This window comes from Corythoichthys intestinalis, chromosome 21 (assembly GCF_030265065.1).
Source record: "Corythoichthys intestinalis isolate RoL2023-P3 chromosome 21, ASM3026506v1, whole genome shotgun sequence".
NCBI classification, from domain to species: domain Eukaryota; kingdom Metazoa; phylum Chordata; class Actinopteri; order Syngnathiformes; family Syngnathidae; genus Corythoichthys; species Corythoichthys intestinalis.
This window is the reverse complement of record NC_080415.1, coordinates 14,283,975-14,303,612: the sequence shown is the minus strand read 5'-3', so window position 1 is coordinate 14,303,612 and position 19,638 is coordinate 14,283,975. Positions and strand designations below refer to the sequence as shown.

General features: G+C 40.7%; 1 protein-coding gene across 1 annotated transcript in view; it reads left to right on the top strand.

Moving 5' to 3' along the window:
- LOC130910022 (rho GTPase-activating protein 27-like) overlaps window positions 1–19,638 on the top strand; it is a 60,996-nt gene that overhangs the window by 25,394 nt on the left and 15,964 nt on the right. The window contains 5 exon segments of the mRNA XM_057827036.1: window positions 9,010–9,444; window positions 9,829–10,071; window positions 13,161–13,241; window positions 13,725–13,850; window positions 13,977–14,069. Coding sequence (XP_057683019.1) covers window positions 9,010–9,444; window positions 9,829–10,071; window positions 13,161–13,241; window positions 13,725–13,850; window positions 13,977–14,069 — 978 coding nt within the window.

Genomic DNA, 19,638 nt, shown 5'->3' with positions numbered 1-19,638 from the left:
CCAGTCAGTGTCATTTCCGGGATATTCTGAAAGCAATGACGTGAGTAAATCCTGCATCACCTTCCACAAAAATTTACCGGGATATCTTTGCGAAAGGGGCTACGTAGTGTTAGCATACCATCCACTTACAGTGTGGCAAATAAGTATTTAGTCAACCACCAATTGTGCAAGTTCTCCTACTTGAAAAGATTAGAGAGGCCTGTAATTGTCAACATGGGTAAACCTCAACCATGAGAGACAGAATGTGGAAAAAAAAAAAAACAGAAAATCACATTGTTTGATTTTTAAAGAGTTTATCTCCAAATTAGAGTGGAAAATAAGTATTTGGTCACCTACAAACAAGCAAGATTTCTGGCTGTCAAAGAGGTATAATTTCTTCTAACGAAGTCTAACGAGGCTCCACTCATTACCTGTTTTAATGGCACCTGTTTTAACTCATTATCGGTATAAAAGACACCTGCCCACAACCTCAGTCAGTCACACTCCAAACTCCACTATGGCCAAGACCAAAGAGCTGTTGAAGGACACCAGAGACAAAATTGTAGACCCGCGGCTGGGAAGACTGAATCTGCAATAGGTAAAACGCTTGGTGTAAAGAAATCAACTGTGGGAGCAATTATTAGAAAATGGAACACATACAAGACCACTGATAATCTTCCTCGATCTGGGGCTCTATGCAAGATCTCTCTCCGTGGCGTCAAAATGATAACAAGAACGGTGAGCAAAAATCCCAGAACCACACGAAGGGACCTAGTGAATGACCTACAGAGAGCTGGGACCACAGTAACAAAGGCTACTATCAGTAACACAATGCGCCGCCAGGGACTCAAATCCTGCACTGCCAGACGTGTCCCCCTGCTGAAGAAAGTACACGCTCAGGCCCGTCTGTGGTTCGCTAGAGAGCATTTGGATGATCCAGAAGAGGACTAGGAGAATGTGTTATGGTCAGATGAAACCAAAATAGAACTTTTTGGTAGAAACACAGGTTCTCGTGTTTGGAGGAGACAGAATACTGTATTGCATCCGAAGAACACCATACCCACTGTGAAGCATGGGGTGGAAACATCATGCTTTGGGGCTTTTTTTCTGCAAAGGGACCAGGACGACTGATCTGTGTAAAGGAAAGAATAAATGGGGCCATGTATCAAGAGATTTTGAGTGAAAATCTCCTTCCATCAGCATGGGCATTGAATATGAGACGTGGCTGGGTCTTTCAGCATGACAATGATCCCAAACACACAGCCAGGGCAACAAAGGAGTGGCTTCATGAGAAGCATTTCAAGGTCCTGGAGTGGCCTAGCCAGTCTCCAGATCTCAACCCCATAAAAAATCTGTGGAGGGAGTTGAAAGTCCGTGTTGCCCAACGACAGCCCCAAAACATCACTAGTCTAGAGGAGATCTGCATGGAGGAGTGGGCCAAAATACCAGCAACAGTGTGTGGAAAAACTTGTGAAGAGTTACAGAAAACGTTTGACCTCCGTTATTGCCAACAAAGGGTACATAACAAAGTATTGAGATTAACTTTTGGTATTGACCAAATACTTATTTTCCACCATGATTTGCAGATAAATTATTTAAAAAAAATAAACAAACAATGTGATTTTTTTTCGTTGTTTTTTTTCACATTTTGTCTTTCATGGTTGAGGTTCACCCATGTTGACAATTACAGGCCTCTCTAATATTTTCAAGTGGGAGAACTTGCACAATTAGTTGTTGACTAAATACTTATTTGCCCCACTGTATTCAGCCTCTTGTTCTCTATTCTATTTTTATTTTAAATTGCCTTTCAAGATGACATATTTGTTCTTGGTTTTGGTTTTTATCACATAGGTTTCCCCCCAAATTGCAACCTATGTATTTTTCCTCTTCATTACACATTTTTTAGCTGGTGTGACTATACGCAGGTGCGACTTATAGTCCGAAAAATACGGTAACTAACTAGACAGTGTGTTTATTATTGTGGTGGTATTTTTTTTTTTTTTTTTTTTGGCAACATTAATTTAGTGTCATGACTCATGAGAGACAGATGTTTTTGGATCAAAATACTTCCTGTCTTTTTTTGCAGTCACACCATGCAGTCTGCTTTCTGTTTCTGTGCTTGTTCACAGACAGTTACCCTCTACCCTCCATCTTTTCACACAGACACTTGACACATACACACGCCCACTCCAACCCTTCCTGATGCAGTTCTCCTTTCTGTCTGTCACAGATGCATTGCGTTTCTATGCTCCAACGGTCTTTGTTAGAATTATTTTAGCTGTCGTCTTCTTCTACAATGGGTGAGCTGCTTTAGGCAAACATGGTGGACCTTTATACTAGGGTATGGACAGGTCACCGGGCCCAACGGGGTTTGCCGCTGGCATCGCTGCAGGTTGGTCAAGAGAGCTTTGATGGCACATAGCAAGAATTTTTTGTTTGAGAGTTTACTGTTGAATGTTTTACAGTTTTTGTAAAAGATGTGCTATATTTCAATACGTATGTCGACATCAGTCTTGTCTTCCTTGTTTGACACTTTGGAGCAAAAGACAGTGACTAAATCTCGCATGTTAGGTTAAACATGCTACTTATAGACTCCTGCGTGTGACAAGCAGTGACTGTTGTTGAAATGAGAAGTGTGTGAAGGCACATTTCACAGAGGAAGCTGGTGTAAATTGTGTCTGTTATTGATTGCCCCATATGCAGGAAAGTGAAAGTCGGACAGAGAACTTTTGGGGAATGTTTGAACCGTGAATTAAGCGAAGGATCAGGCACTTGAAAGAAAACGTTCCTGATAAAGTGTATATGGTGGAAAACACTCAGGTGACTTGAAGTTCTGCTCTGAGACCCCCAATTTGGCCAAATTTCAAAATTGCATGTGTGATACATCATTGGAAAGCTTAAAATCTCAATTTTCTGGGGGATGAATATTTTTTAACAGGAGGGCATTTAAAAAATTTTTTAAAATTTAAACAGCAAAACCCTAACTGGAGGTGAGAGCATGACAGTGCAGAATTAAAGACACCACGATTTTGACGAGATATTATCGTGTACTTACCTCCTTTCGATCCAAAAACTCCATGTAACATGTATTATCGAGTGTCAAGACGCAGCTGTGAATGGCCACAGCTGGATTTTTGGGGGAATTTTATGGGTGTAACGTGGTAATATAACAAGGGATGCAGAAATCGCAGACATCAAGGAGTGGTCGAGATTTTCTTTTTCCATATATTTATTTAATGTTTTTTTTCTTTTTTTCTTTGTTTGGATGGATTATTTATCATCTAAAATATTGGTGAAAATGCGACACTAACGAAAAAATACAATTAAGCGATAGTTATGAGGTAGATATCCGTGACTTTTTCCAGACGCTAATTTTTCATTGTAATGTAATTTGTTTAAAAGTTTCAAATATGCGAGTGAATAATTTTTTTAAAGTCGTTTTTTTTTTTTTTACTAAACTAAATATTAGACATCAATATATGATTCTAAGCTAAAAATGACAAACATTTCAAATAATAAATACGATTACTTACCTTTTTATGGCTAGATTGAAGCAAAAGCGATTCGCGACGTCTATAAACGGGGGTTTCCAGGGTAAAACGGACAAATTGAAAATAGTTTGGGGCTTATTGCGCCATGAATTTGCAATGGCAGCATATAGAAATATTGTTCTATCAAACACGACAGATCTTTTGGCTTAAAATACAGCAGTTTATTTTAAAGAGGGGTGCAAGAGCAGAAACTGCTTTTTCAGCCTTGTATGTGTGTCTTTCGCCATATTCTGTATGTAAAATTGAGTTTTACCAGTGTTGGCTTATCACGAGATGAATCTTGGGTTCTATGGGAACAATGTTGGCTTATTAAATATCGGACTTACTTGTTGGATTTGACAAAGATGCTGCCGGCGTAGCTGCCCTCCCGATGAGTATGCCAAACAGCAACAGGAACTTGCTGACCACATCTAGCTCAGTGGCTCTCAGTGTGATGTAATATTGACCCGCCAGTGGCCCAGGAGCCCGCTTGGTGGGATAAGTCCTGAGACAGTACCCTAATTTTCGGACTATAAACCGCTACTTTTTCCCCTCATTTTGAATCCTGCGGCTTATAGTCCAGTGGGGCTTATTTGATTATTTATTTGGGTTAATAGGTAACACTTTGTTTGATAGCGGCATCATAAGACTCATAAGAACGTCATAATTATGACATGACATGACACTATCATGGGCATTACTGAATTATTATGACAGATGTCAAAGTGTGTCATGTTGCATATTATGTCACTAACTCCATCTATGTCCAGCTCAGATCTTTTACGTCCATTCAAAAGTGAAATCATTTGCTGGATGACACTAACCGACATCTATTATAAGCATTCAATAATGCCTATGACAGTGTCATGTAATTATGACAGTATTATGACACCACTAGCCAAGAAAATGTTACCAAATACCATAACAAGCAATTAATAAAACTGGAACAGTAACTGAAGAAATAATTAGCACAGGACATGAATTTTGATTGTTTTTACATCTGTAGCGCCTCAATGCATGCTAGGAGGAATGTTGGATGACAACAGTGTTGACAGCAGGTGGCAGCAGAGGTTGACTGTCTCCCTCAAGGGAGCAGTGACGGCCAAATGAGGATTTTTAAAACAATAAGGCGTTTGCACCAAATTAGTTCAAAGCTTAATGGTGGTTCATTTGGTTTCATGACAGTCTTATGATGCCATTGTCAAATTAAGTGTTATCAGTTAATATCTTTTGGTGTAAATATCCCATAATACAATGAGGACAACTGCGGCTTATAGTCCAGTGCGGCTTATCTGTGAACAAATGCCGTTTTCATGTCGAATTTGGTGGCTGGCGGCTTCTAGTCAGGTACGCCTTATAGTCCAGAAATTACGGTAAATCTGTTTCCCGCCAAAAATAAGCAGTATGCTCTTAGAATAATTCTTGACGAAAGCATGTCACAGAAATGTGTTTGAAACAGTGTTTTAAGTCTTGAAAGTGCACAGTATATTCCTTTTAGACTACCTTGGTTGCCATTTCGACATTTTGACAACACAGCCTGTTGCGACAGACCCCGTCGTGCACTGCAACACAACATGACAAGGATGCTTGAAAGGTCAGACAAAGTCTCACTGTGGCCATGTTGACAACTCTCAGTACCTATTGGAAGTTTATTTACATTCGATAACTGGGCCCCTGCTGTCGAAAGCAGGCGATTGCGCTCTAAATCTGCCTTATAGTTGGTATGTAGCTAACTTGCATGAAATGTAGTATACGCACTATTGATTTGTTAGTTTTGTTTGAATTATGTTGCTTGTTAACACTGATATTTTGGGGTTTCTCATCTATTTTGTCTTGCCTACGAAATGCACTTGAAATACATGTATGGCGGCATTTATTGGAGGAACACCTTATGTTTGAGGTTTGGGTCTGCGAGGGCACTTCCTGTGAGCTGAATCTATTTACATCTTCTGTTCTAGAAGGACAGTCATAAAACAAAAATCTTTTATTCACATTAAATACTTGTGATACATGCATACTAATACAAGTATATTTATGCTCCATATCAATTTTGACCCAGGCCAGGAATAACCTCAGAGCTTAGTTTAATTTTTATTTCATCTCAAACAATTGTTTTAGGTTGTTTTAATTACCTGACATGTTTCGGCGAACACTTCCGCCTTCATCAGAGAGTCACTGTTGTTGGTGTGACGCGCCTTTATCGGCTGATAGATGGACATCTGAACACCCCACTATCCACAAATTGTCGGTAGTCAGAACATTACATGAACGTATGAGAATAACCACGGACCCGGATGACAGAAGACAGGAGGAAAAACATATACAACATGCACTAAAAAGGTGTCAGTATCCTCCGTGGGTAATAGCTAACCCTAACCCTAACACAGGGGGGAAAGAAAAAACAAACAAAACAAAAACACAGTGATATGGTGATGTTGACGCACGTGAGAGGTGTCACTGAACGTATCCAAAGAGTCATGAAAAAATACAACAGTAACACCGATTTTGGTCCATCCAAAAGACAAAATCCAACCAGAAAACAAATGTAACTACATATATGAAATTCCATAAAAATCATGCAATAAATTATACATCGGGAAACAGGGAGGAGCTTTATTACCCCAAAAAAAACCACACAAAAAAACAACACAAGGAGTGTGAGAAGGAGACAACAATGAGACGAACAAGGGCGATAAAAAAACAAGCACAACAGGAACATCACAAGTCAGCCATCACCGATCACTGCAAAAGGGGCAAACCACATTATGGACCGAGAAAAGGCCAGGGTCATCCGCACCGAAGAAAACAAACATCAGCGCTGGATCAGGGAGGCCATTGAGATCCGCAAGCGGGGCCCGAGGACTATCAACAGGGACGAGCGTGCTTACATGCTCTCTACTAACTGGACCAGCATCCTGGAAGAGTGAATGGTCAGCAGAGGGCGTGACTCGCGCCTTCATCCATCAGCTGATAAAGATGCATCACACCAACACTAGTGACTCTCTGATGAAGGCGGAAGTTTTCACAGAAACATGTCAGGTAATTAAAACAACCTAAAACTAGAGATGTCCCGATCGATCGGGTCCGATCACGTCATTTTCAAAGTATCGGAATCGGCAAAAAAATATCGGACAAGCCTTTTTAAAAATTATATATATATATATATATATATATTTTTTTTTTAATTAAATCGTTTTCTAATTGTATTTAACGTTACTCTTCCAGAGTTTTTAGTTTAGAGCTTAAGGTAGGGTTAACAAATTTATCGCGTTAACGGCGAGAATGAATATTTTTTACATTTATCACGTTACAATATTTAACGTAATTAACGCATGCGCTGCACGACCCACTCACACATTGTCACGTTCAATCTATAATGGCGCCGTTTTACCTCTACAGTGTATAGCGCTAATAGGCAGCGTAAAATGAGTAGAGTGAATTTTGGCAGCCTCTGGAGCCTTTTTTTAAATGGCTTAAGCCTTACAATCCCTTTCCCAACAATTAGAATAATCGTGGGAAGCAATGTGGGGAAGAAAGGTAGTAGTTGATCTTTTTCTTAACACCCTACGTTATTTCCCAACGCAGAGAAGATATACCAATTGGTACCACGACGCACAGTCATGGTTGCACTTCCCATCATGCATTTGGGCAGAAGTTAAATGGCTACAGTATCATTTACTGAAAGGTCAACAAATACACTAGATGGCAATATTTAGTCACAATATACAAAGTCACATTTATCCTTTAAGAATTACAAGTCTTTCTATCCATGGATCCCTCTCACAGAAAGAGTGTTAATAACGTAAATACCATCTTGAGGATTTATTGTCATAATAAACAAATACAGTACTTATGTACTGTATGTTGAATGTATATATTCGTCCGAGTTTTATTCATTTTTTTCTTAATGCATTGCCAAAATGTATATGATCGGGAAAAATTATCGGGAATGATTGGAATTGAATCGGGAGCAAAAAAAAAGCTATCGGATCGGGAAATATCGGGATCGGCAGATACTCCAACTAAAACGATCGTGATCGGATCGGGGGCAAAAAAACATGATCGGAACAACCCTACCGAAAACAATTGTCTGGGACAAAAGAAAAATTCAACTAATCTATAAGTGTATATAAATGAACTCAGTACAACCTCACAGCTGTCTTTCAAAATTAAACTCCATTTGAAAATAAACTTTTCTACTAATCTGTCATATTTAAGTGGAAAAAAAGTTTTTTTTGCAGGTGGACTTCTGGTTTTTGTTTTATATGTTGTGTGTTAACACTAGTACTATATTTTTGGCTCCTGATACCGATTCCGACAATTGGTGTCGATGCCAATACTGTATTAATACCACGTTGTTTGAAAAAAATACAAATGTAGTAGAGTTGTCCGTTATTATGTTATTATTATATTCTGTCATGTCCTCTCCTTGCTTGCCTAAGTTTCTGGTGTTTTTTCACCCCCTGCGCTTACAGTAGGTATAATTACATTTGATAAGTTCAGCACTTTCTGCTGACGTAATCATATGTTGACGCGAGCTCATTGCTAAATGGACGCACTAACGTCTGCAGCCAATGTACCATAGCAGTTCTTGCCATCTCATCATTGCTTGCAAGCTGTACTACCGGTCGCTCTTCAAATTGACATGTGGTGCATACTTGGCTTTATTTTGTGACTTTATTTTTGTTGTTTACATTTTTACAAAAAAGTATCAGGGCTCTTGTTAAGAGAAAGTTGACCACAGTAAAGCCAATTCAACTTTACTCCAGCGTGTACTTCTCTTTAGAGTCTGATTTGTTCGCTATATGTCGATTGTATACCCACACTTACATTGTGGACAGAATAAGTGTCTTATTGGCACTTTGCACTTGATAAGAAAACTGATGTTTGCACTGTTTTGATTTCACGATAAATATAATAGTGCAATATACGCAGTTTTTCACATAACTTCAGTTTAGATTGTTCTCTTATTTTTCGCAGAATGTTTCTTTGGAAAACCTTGAAGTTGTTACATTTATCATTAGTAAAGCATCCGGTGAGGCATCACAATACAATTAGCCATAATATGTTAAGTCCACGACGGCATATATTGGCATTGGTTGATGCCGGTATGGGATTTTTGGAGTTGGACAATATCGGGATATGGGTTATCGACTAAAAAGTCATTATCGGACAACTCTAAAATGTAGCACAATTATTCCCTATTTCAGGTCACTTTTAAGTTTCTTCAAATTTCAAAGTCAAGTATTACCTGCAAAGGTGTATTGCTGCTTACAAAAATAATCAAGCTTACATGTCATGTCCTCCAGGATTGTTAGAGGCAAAATTGTTGGTCAAACAATGTTTTGTTTTTAAGATCGTGTGAAATTTGCTAATTTTATTTTTTAAATTTTAACTCTTGACATTGCAAGCTATTGTCAGCAAATACATTGGGGCAAGCAGATTTCTCGTTTGTGTGACATAAACATTTCACTCGTGTGTGAAACATTTTTTTCCGCAGGTTGACGATGAGAGCGTAGGAGCGCCAATTTACGTCAACGTAGCTCAGCTTCGCCAGGACCCCAACGAATTACATCAGCTTCGCCAGGACTCTGGCGAATCAAAGACCCTTCCAGACACTGACGGATGGGAGGTGCACGTTGACCCGGAGAGTGGTCAGAACTACTACTACCACCCCGCCACGGGGCGCTCCACCTGGGAAAAACCCCTCGCTGAGCCTCCCCCTGACCCTGAACTGCACACCGCGTCACCCCCTCGGTCTCCCGCCTGCTTGCTGTCCACCTCCTGGGAACAGCTAGTGGATGAACGCAGCGGGTGCCCCTACTTCCACAACACTATGTCTGGGGAAACATCATGGGAGCCGCCGGAGCTGCTCAGCCCCTATACGCCCCTGACAGAGCCCATGAGCGTGCACCGCTTTCACCAGGGCGAGTCGGTGAGGACCTGGCTGTCTGCTCTACTTCCCGTTTCCACTTTTAGCTTTGCTCAGGGGAAGACAGCTAATGCAACCTCCTTTTTAATGGAATTAACTGTTGAGTGACACACTCGTTCCCATTAGGCAAATATATAACAGTGCACTGTCCGTGGGTGTGTGTAATACTCATTTGTTGACTGCATGTGTCCTACGATTGGTTAGTGACCTAAAGTCATCTTCTCACCTGGGAATCTAAATTGTCCATTGTTGCGTGTTTTGGCTCTGATACGTGAGGAGTTGGGTTTGGGATTAGGATGTTGAATAGGATTTCGTAAGGGTTAGAGGTTTCTTGGTAATGGGCTTGGTGTGAGGCTTTCATTAACAACGTTTCTCTGGCATTCCCAGCCTCAGTTACCCGAGGAAGACTACCACTCAGAAGATTACCCAGGAGGCGCTAATGGACCCGAACTGGGCGAGGAGTCCCCGGCCATGGTGTCCCCCATTTCTCACAGAGAATATGACCTCTCGCATGTGAGCCGTGCCGTCATTCCCCGGGCTGTCTTGGACCGCAGGGCGCCCCCTGGATGGAGTCTCAGCGTGGAACCCGATGGCACCTGGGTGTTTACCAATGAGCACTCGCGGGAGCAGGTATCCTTCACCTACCTAACGATTTTTTTCATAAACGATTAATCAGACGATTAATTAAAATAGTCGGATGAATGTAAATTTTTTTGAATTACCTTCACAATTTAACTTGAAGTTGTTTTAGGCATGTCGTAAACATAGACTATCAGTTGACAGGAAACGGGGCGCGTGGTCCCTCTGTAGGGGGCATATTTTCAAAAATGTAAAATATTTTCAAAACCAAAGCCGCTAGCGACCTAAAACCAAAACAGGCACCTCCCTTAGGCATATATGAGTCTTCATGTGCAGCGGCATCAGAAAATTCAAAGTCGTTCCCTAATAAAATCCCTAATAATTATATATAATATAATAAAATAAATAATTATTTTTTATATAAGTATTACAAAACTTAAAATGGCTTCAAAATTCTCAGAATTTAGGCAAAATGCACAAAAATCACCAAATGCAGAGATAATCACCTATCATTATTTGATCAATAGCAATATTTAACATACAGTATATGTTTTTGCCCGAGATAGCAACTTATTTCTTTTTTTATTCAGTGCAATTTTGACATAAGTTGTCAAAAGCGAATAAATCACTCTATTTTTTTACATCAGAAGCTTAATACTTAACTTTACTAAAGAAAACCAAAATTTCCATTTCTCTATATACATTCATTCATTTTCCATGCCGCTTTTCCTCACGACGGTCGCGGAGGTGCTGGAGCCTATCCGAGCTAACTTTGGGCAGTAGGCAGGGTACACCCTGAACTGGTTGCCAGCCAATCGCAGGGCACAAGGAGACGTACAACCATTCGTGCACACACTCATACCTACGGACAATTTAGAGTGTTCAATCAGCCTACCATGCATGTTTTTGGGATGTGGTAGGAAACCAGAGTTCCAGGGGAAAACCCACGCAGGCACGGGGAGAACATGCAAATTCCACACAGGAAGGCCAAAGCCCGGGATTGAACCCTTGATGTCAGAACTGTGAGGCGGACGTGCTAACCACTCAACCGCCGTGCCGCCGTCGAAATACAATCTGGCCCTCATTGTTTTTAGATTGAAATGTTACATAAAATAAAACACGTAAAAGCAGATTTTTTTTTTTGTATGGAGGCAGAAATGTCTTAATTTCTAGTTTCTTGTAAAAAAACGGGCAGTTGGCCGAATATTACCGAATTACTGGAATGAATTTACACTATTGTGTATGGATACAAACTCCCAACATTGCGGCCATCACAAAACAAAGAACTTTTTAAGTTGAAAACTATTAAATGCGTAAATCCTGGAATTTCTATAGATATAAACATGAAACAGTCTAGAATCTTGGTTAAAAGCAAAAAAAAAAAAAAAACAGGCAGTTATCATCCATTTTACGTCAATATTTCAAGCTAAAGTTATGATAATTTTTTCCATTCATTTCATTGCATTCATAGTGCTATTTTATATATTGGTAATAATTACCTTGAATCATTGACCAAATCACTCTGGAATCACTCCTACCTGCTTGTATGCACTAAAACTTAGAACGCAGCATGTGTTTGAGTTTATCACAGTGAAAGCTTCTCCTACGGTCTGCCTGGCCCGGCCCCCAACGGGAAGCCGTGGCGCAATGTCTCTAGGAGCTGTCTCATCAACTGATAGTGAAGTCTATGTTGTAAGTAAAGGCCAAATTATTCCGGTTACGTTTGCGGTACGAATCCGCCAAGCTCTGTGTTGACTACGTGCTCCGCAGTACTTCAAAAATAGGACAAAACGTACCGGCTACGCACAACTCCGGTCCGACAACTCCGTCCCGTCGTGAGCGCTCGCATGATTGCGCACGTTAATGTAACATTATAAAACAACGGCAAACACACGGAGTCTGTACTCAACAGAGAAGCAGAGAGGTGGACTTGATTTGACTGAACATTTTTTCCCGAATATTTTTTGTTTTTGCCATGGGTTTGATGTCCCAACCACAGCAACAACCTGTTCTCTACTATTAAATTACTGTTTTACCCCACGGGAGGTTGATTGTACGTCCCCTCTGCCCAATCCTTAAGGCCGGTTGATGGGGGCGCGGGTGACCTGGACGACCACCCTGGATCCCTGGAGGGTGACGATGGCCCCCTTTGCTGGGCTGCGGGAGGAGGGATGGGCTGCGCTGGCTCCTCCCCCCCAAAGGATTGGCTGGGTGGGGGCTGTGCCCCTGGGGTGGCGCCCGTGCAGCGTCTCTGCTCGTCTGCGTGGCTGTCGCATGGGGCTCGCGCGTGGGTGGATGTGATTTGGCGCGCTTGGGTGGGGGGCCTCGGTGCTGGGATTGGCGATGGGACAGCATAGGGTCGGTTGCCAACGGGCTTACACTCAAAACAAAAAAATCGAGTTAGGAGAATGCAGACTGTAATGAATAAGTTTTCTTTTTGTTCATAAATGCAATCCAAATCCTACTTCAAAGCCACTCTCCTGTATGACAATTTAGAGTTTGAATGGGAGTTTGTGTTGAAAGGAGACTGTAAACTGTATGAATGGGTTTATGTGTGTGTGATTTCTTTCTTTATTATCTAACAAAACCTCAAGTATAAATATGCTTTACCAAAACACAATAGAAACGGTCACTTGAGACACTGATTAGCATTGCTAACTAGCTATGCGCGCAGTGCTAAGTAGTAATGTCTCATCAAAAAAAGAATACAAACAATACAATTGTTAGTATAGTATTTATTTACTCACCTCTGACGGAGGCACACTGGTATTAACAACACATACGACTCAAGACAATATAACTCTTGATACGTCGTAAATTATATTTACTCAGCAACTTAACCTGACTCTAGCAGTGAACTCTCTCTCTTGGTTTAATCAATGGCGCGTACCTCACAAACAAGAACCCAAACGTGACTGCTCATAGCTGCCGCTAATAAAATTTGTTGTCAACAAATTTATTGATCGAGTTTTATCGATTTAATCGATTAGTTGTTTCACCCTTACCTTCATCGCTCGTGGAATACAGTTCCTTCTACAATGTGGTTTGAATCATCTCCTGCCCTTCTCGTTCAAATAGGTTGGATGGATTTGGAGATCTGTTAATAGTGCCAGATGAGTTAATACTTGTGTTCTTCACAGTGGGTCAAGTCCTTGGACGATCTGGGGCAGACTTACTACTACCTGAAAGACGGCTCGAAGTCCCAGTGGAACCTGCCTGAGGTAACTAGTAACCTTTTGAGTGGCCACGCTTAAAGCAACACTAAGTAACTTTTCAACCTTTATAAAATATTTTCATAACATTTGAGATACGTCAACTGACAACTAGTTGAATGACACCTCTTATCTATCTTGAGAGGGTCTATATTGTTTTCACCGGCAGAAATTAACTTTGAGAAGGGTGGCAGCAACCCTGCCACACAAAAAAAAACTACAAATGTGCTGACTGCTTGAAGGCATATTTCACTTCCCTCTTTACCTATTGGTTATAAAGACGGAGGTTGATTAGAATGCTTTGGTACAAGTATAGTACAAAATCAAACGTTTCTTATTGTCAACATCGTCAACGCAGTCTTCCTCAAGGCAAAACGCTACCGGTTTTTTTTCCACCTGCGTCGTTAAAATCGACCAAAACTGAAAAGTTACTGAGTGTTGCTTTAAATACTTTCCTAGAACTTCCCACACAGCCTTTTTCTGCCGGTGCAGGCAGTGCCTTTGTCGCCAGGTCAGTCTCAGGAGGAGGAGGACGTCGTAGAGACTGACGTGAGCGATGGCAAGATCTGGAGACGGAAGGTGGGACCATCTCAACTTGTGCCGGTCCAAGATGACACAGTAGGAGCACTCACCTCCAGAAAATATCAGATGTTAACATTGTTATATTTCATATAAAGACCTAGTCTCGGTGAAATTTAACATTCAGGTGAAGCTTTTGACGCCATTCTCTCGTTGGCTTCTTAGCAGAGGTTCTTCCCGACCCACCAAAGGACCACGTCGGACTACAGTAGTGACAGCTCAAGCACAGGAAACTCTCCTGAGGCGCAGCCCACCAATGTGAGTGACACCCTATGACTCGCCCCCAAATGAAGCACACATATTTTTAAACAAAAAATTACTCTTAACCCTATAAGGCACCTGGGTTCCAACATTGGAGAAAGCCTTATTACCTGACCTCCAGGTGGCTGCGTTATAACGTGGGTTGTTAGTTTAAATGCCATAGATGCATATAGCATGCATCACTATGGCAGGCGCTCGATGTGCTAAAGCTAATTTACAGTGGGGCAAATAAGTATTTAGTCAACCACTAATTGTGCAAGTTCTCCCACTTGAAAATATTAGAGAGGCCTGTAATTGTCGACATGGGTAAACCTCAAACAAGAGAGACAGAATGTGGAAAAAACCCCAAGAAAATCACATTGTTTAATTTTTAAAGAATTTATTTGCAAATCATGGTGGAAAATAAGTATTAGGTCAATACTAAAAGTTCATCTCAATACTTTGTTATGTACCGTTTGTTGGCAGTAACGGAGGCCAAATGTTTTCTGTCACTCTTCACAAGCTTTTCACACACTGTTGCTGGTATTTTGGCCCATTCCTCCATGCAGATCTCCTCTAGAGCAGTGATGTTTTGGGCTGTCGTTGGGCAACACGGACTTTCAACTCTCTTCGCAGATTTTCTATGGGGTCGAGATCTGGAGACTGGCTAGGCCACTCCAGGACCTTGAAATGCTTCTTACCAAGCCAATCCTTTGTTGCCCTGGCTGTGTGTTTGGGTTCATTGTCATGCTGAAAGACCCAGCCATGTCTTATCTTCAATGCCCTTGCTGACGGAAGGAGATTTTTACTCAAAATCTCTCGATACATGGCCCCATTCATTCTTTCTTTTACACAGATCAGTCGTCCTGGTCCCTTTGCAAAAAAACAGCCCCAAAGCATGATGTTTCCACCCCAATGCTTCACAGTGGGTATGGTGTTCTTCGGATACAATTCAGTATTCTTTATCCTCCAAACACGAGAACCTGTGTTTCTACCAAAAAGTTCTATTTTGGTTTGAGCTGACCATAACACATTCTCCTAGTCCTCTTCTGGATCACCCAAATGCTCTCTAACAGCGGACGGGCCTGGGCGTGTACTGGCTTCAGCAGGGGGACACGTCTGGCAGTGCAGGATTTGAGTCCCTGGAGGCGCATTGTGTTACTGATAGTAGCCTTTGTTACTGTGGTCCCAGCTCTCTGTAGGTCATTCACTAGGTCCCCCCCTTGTGGTTCTGGGATTTTTGCTCACCGTTCTTGTTATCATTTGGACGCCACGGGGTGAGATCTTACATAGAGCCCCAGATCGAGGGAGATTATCAGTGGTCTTGTATGTCTTCCATTTTCTAATAATTGCTCCCACAGTTGATTTCTTTACAATAAGCGTTTTACCTATTGCAGATTCAGTCGTCCCAGCCTGGTGCAGGTCTACAATTTTGTCTCTGGTGTCCTTCGACAGCTCTTTGGTCTTGGCCATAGTGGAGTTTGGAGTGTGACTGACTGAGATTGTGGACAGGTTTCTTTTATACTGATAATGAGTTAAAACAGGTGCCATTAATACAGGTAATGAGTGGAGCCTCGTTAGACCTCATTAGAAGAAGTTAGACCTCTTTGACAGCCAGAAATCTTGCTTGTTTTTAGGTGACCAAATACTTATTTTCCACTCTAATTTGGAAATAAATTCTTTAAATATCAAACAATGTGATTTTCTGTTTTTTTTCCACATCCTGTCTCTCATGGTTGAGGTTTACCCATGTTGACAATTACAGGCCTCTCTAATCTTTTCAAGTAAGAGAACTTGCACAACTGGTGGTTGACTAAATACTTATTTGCCCCACTGTAGATAGCAAATTGTGTAGGGCTGGGCGATAAATCGTGTCTTGAATATTTCACTGCAATGGTTGCACAAATTGACAAAAAAGCATATTCAATGTTGCCAACTTGGTTATAAAGATTGCTAAATTTAATGTTCAGAATTTTATGTATGAAAAGAATCTTGTCAGTATTACTTTTAGCACATTTTACACTTTTCCAATAACTTGACAGTACACGTTTCAAAAGCAGCGATTTGTTGACAGAAGCTGAATTTTTATTAAAAGAAAATACAAATCTGATTTCATTTTTAGATGTATCGCCCAACCTCACTTGTTGTTTGCATGTTTGACTTGCATTAATGAGGGTTTGTTTGCTCATCATGCTTTTTCATCCTCACGCTCACAGCCCCAAGTCACTTTTTCACCACGCTTTTTATGTTTTTGTTTTGATTGACAGCATTAAGCTATTTTAAACCTGCTATTTTAATCATTTTTACAAGATCTGGTGTAAAATATCATTTTTTAAAGTGTGCTATTATTTTTAAATGGCAGTGAAGCATAATCACTCAATGCTTGCAGCCTTCCCGTTTTGATTTCTATAACTCTCAATGGCAGCACTGACTGAGTTGAAGGGATCCACGGATAGAAAGACTTGCGGTTCTTAAAAGATAAATGTTATTATGAGTTAAAATAATGTGTTATTGAAGCCCATTTTGATGTTTTCGTTTTTATACAATTTGTAAGATTGATTTAACTTGTAGGTCGCCATTGTTGTTGACGTTGCACGGCGGTGACATCACATGGTTTCGCTGCCGGGCTTCCAGAGTATGACTCTAGCGACATAAACATGTCATCTATTCAACCCATTCAATTTGAACCCGAGAGGAACATAATTGACACTTCACAAAACGAGCAGCGAAATCAAAATGAACGCAAAGACCGGATGAGATGTGTTGAGATTAGGAAAAAAAAAACGTTGTTTAGCCAAAATGTGCTACACTGGCGAAACGTCCTGCAAGAAGCGAATTTGACACACAAAGTACTACCGTGCACTTTCAGCTTTTTTGTTTAGATGCACACGGACAGAACATACTAAAGATGTCTTTAGAAAATACTTAAACGTAGTAATATCAAATAAAGGTGGTTTAAATATGCTACGTGACTAATGTGGTCAACAGATCAACAATCTGCTTTAAAGCCACCACAAGAAAGCACAATGCTTAAAAGTATGAGAGGGAAACACATGCAAAAATTTTAAGGCAATGAAAAGGTAATACCGTATAGGCCCGAATGTAAGACGGCCCTGATTATAAGACGACCCCCCTCTTTTTCAAGACTCAAGTTTGAAAAAAGACTTTTTGAACACCAAATTAATTTTTATACAGAAAATAATTACAGTAATCTGAAACATGATTATAACAATATATTTGAGAGAAAAAGCATGTTATTTTGCCTCATTCAAATCTTAATATCTGAACATTTAAAGCAGTAATGTGAAGTACGGTTGGCCAACCATGTTTTTGAATAATATCAATGGCTAAACAGTTATAAGCATATTTTCGTTATTTTTTTTAACGCAACCCTTCCAGATTCTTTGTTTAACCCATAGCAATGCCCTTGACAACGAAAATGCTTTTCTTCGGCAATCTTCGGAAATCTTCGGAAATTACGTCACACCTAGAAGTGCGAGGGAAGTCCGCCATAGAACAGTATTGTTTGTTGCATTGCTTCTCGGTAAGATGCCACGGCGGTGCGTGGCGATGTTTTGTTCTCACTCAAACGAAAAGTTGTATGAGTGGCCAAAGGATAGCAGGGCACGTAAACGCACATCTTTCGCTTGCACGAAGCGAATGAATTTCACGCCATCATCGAGTAGTGTTCTCTGCTGCAAACACTTCAAAGATGCCTGCTTCCATAACCGGTCTGCTTATGATCAAGGATTTGCCAAAAAGTAAGTGTGATTTTTGGATAGATGACTGATGACTTTGTCAAAGCAGAGCTGCCAACTGTTGTGGAATGAACAATATAAGCTCGCGACGTTAGCCGAAAGTTAACTCGTGGCAATCCTCGATCATAGTTGTTGTTGTGTTCGCTAGGTTAAGTGTGTTTAAACTGTGCGTCATCTACGATCTTGTCCGAAAGGGTTAATCCACTGTCAATCGGGAAAGGGCCGTGGATGTGCGTATAATTCACGGTCACGTTGCAGTAAGAGACACACCGCTGGTGAGTTTGTGCACATTTATTTGTATTTGTATTATGTATATCCACCTTCATGCTTCAAGCATTGCATTGCATTTGTACGGTTCGGCGTTTCTTTCACGGTGATGGCTTGATAGCCTTCTAGTTTGTGTTTCGCCGCTTTGCGAGAACCGCTGACAGGTGACAATTTAGCGTTTTGGCATTGAGTCAATCTCGCAGCGAATCAGCGAGCGGCTCAAGTCACGCAGTGAAGCATGGGAAATGTAGTCTCGGACAACAGTGAAGTGGTGCTTTGTAATTTGTTGGCTTGTGTGAAAAAACTACATTTCCTCACGCCATTAAACGCCACTTCCTGCCGAGAGCTGTGCTGAGCTGTGTTCTTACTGTTAGCTCCATGTGTTACTAAAGAAATAAAGTTGTCAGCACGTCGTGTGTTCGATACATTTGTAAACAAAAAGCTCATAACAAGACACTATGCACGATCCGTTTAAGAGACGCTGGAGTAATAGGAGGCGAGGAGGAGATCAGCGAGAAGCAAAACTTCGCTGTCGAATGTGGCGGCAGTCCGCTATTATTTTGTTTTCTTATTGTTGCCACAATAAAGTGGAGAAAGCCATCAACGACTCATGTCCTTCTTTCCCCCCAACGTTTTTATATTATTTTATATGCACAAGAGCTGCCGGATCTGCCAAAATGAACATGAAGTCTGATTATTATTTTTTTAACAATGTCATCAGATAGACAAAAACATAAAATTATGTGCAAATGCCTGCATCTTCAAATCATGAAAATAATAACAGCCTTTATCTTACCAATCTTGTAATCTCGATGGGTCTTGTATCCATTCCATGTCAGGTAGTCTAGGCACATTGTTTGCATCTTGATTAGCGTCTGGCTAATACATGTTAGGTCCAACATAAAATTCCAAGCTCCTCTTCTTCCTCCAACTCTTCAAAAACTTGGATCTCCTCCCTTGCGCTCGATCTATCGCTTATATCGCTGTTTGAATGATTGTTTGAAGGGCTTTGTATGGCGGTCTTATGTATGGAGCTGCCATCGCTGTTCCCGGTGAGACGTATCACTTCCGGATTCGTCCCCTTTCAGGCTCAAACTTCGGAAACGCGATTATTTTGTTAAATATACAACATATAAATTATTTTTTCATGCTTCATTTGTTGGACAATGTTTAATTACTTTAATTGTGACCCTATTTGGCATGTTATGAAATTACTTCACATTACTGCTTTAAATATGTAAACTAAGGTGCAATCACATTCGTAAATGAATGGCGTATGGTTTTTGAAATGTAAATAAACCAATCTATTGTGATAAAACAACAAAATTGCAATAACTCCATTAACCATCAAAGTGAGTTCTAACTCTACCTGTAGTTTTGAAACAAATCTGAATTAGGAAAAACATTGCAATAAAATAATGCAAACTGGTTAAACTTGAGAGTAGCTGAGAGTTGTCATGACAGAACATTACTCAAGTTCAGCGTTCACTTCAATGATATCTGGGGCCATCTAGCGTCGTGAATGGGTATAATGTCTAGACCCCAAATATAAGACGACTCCC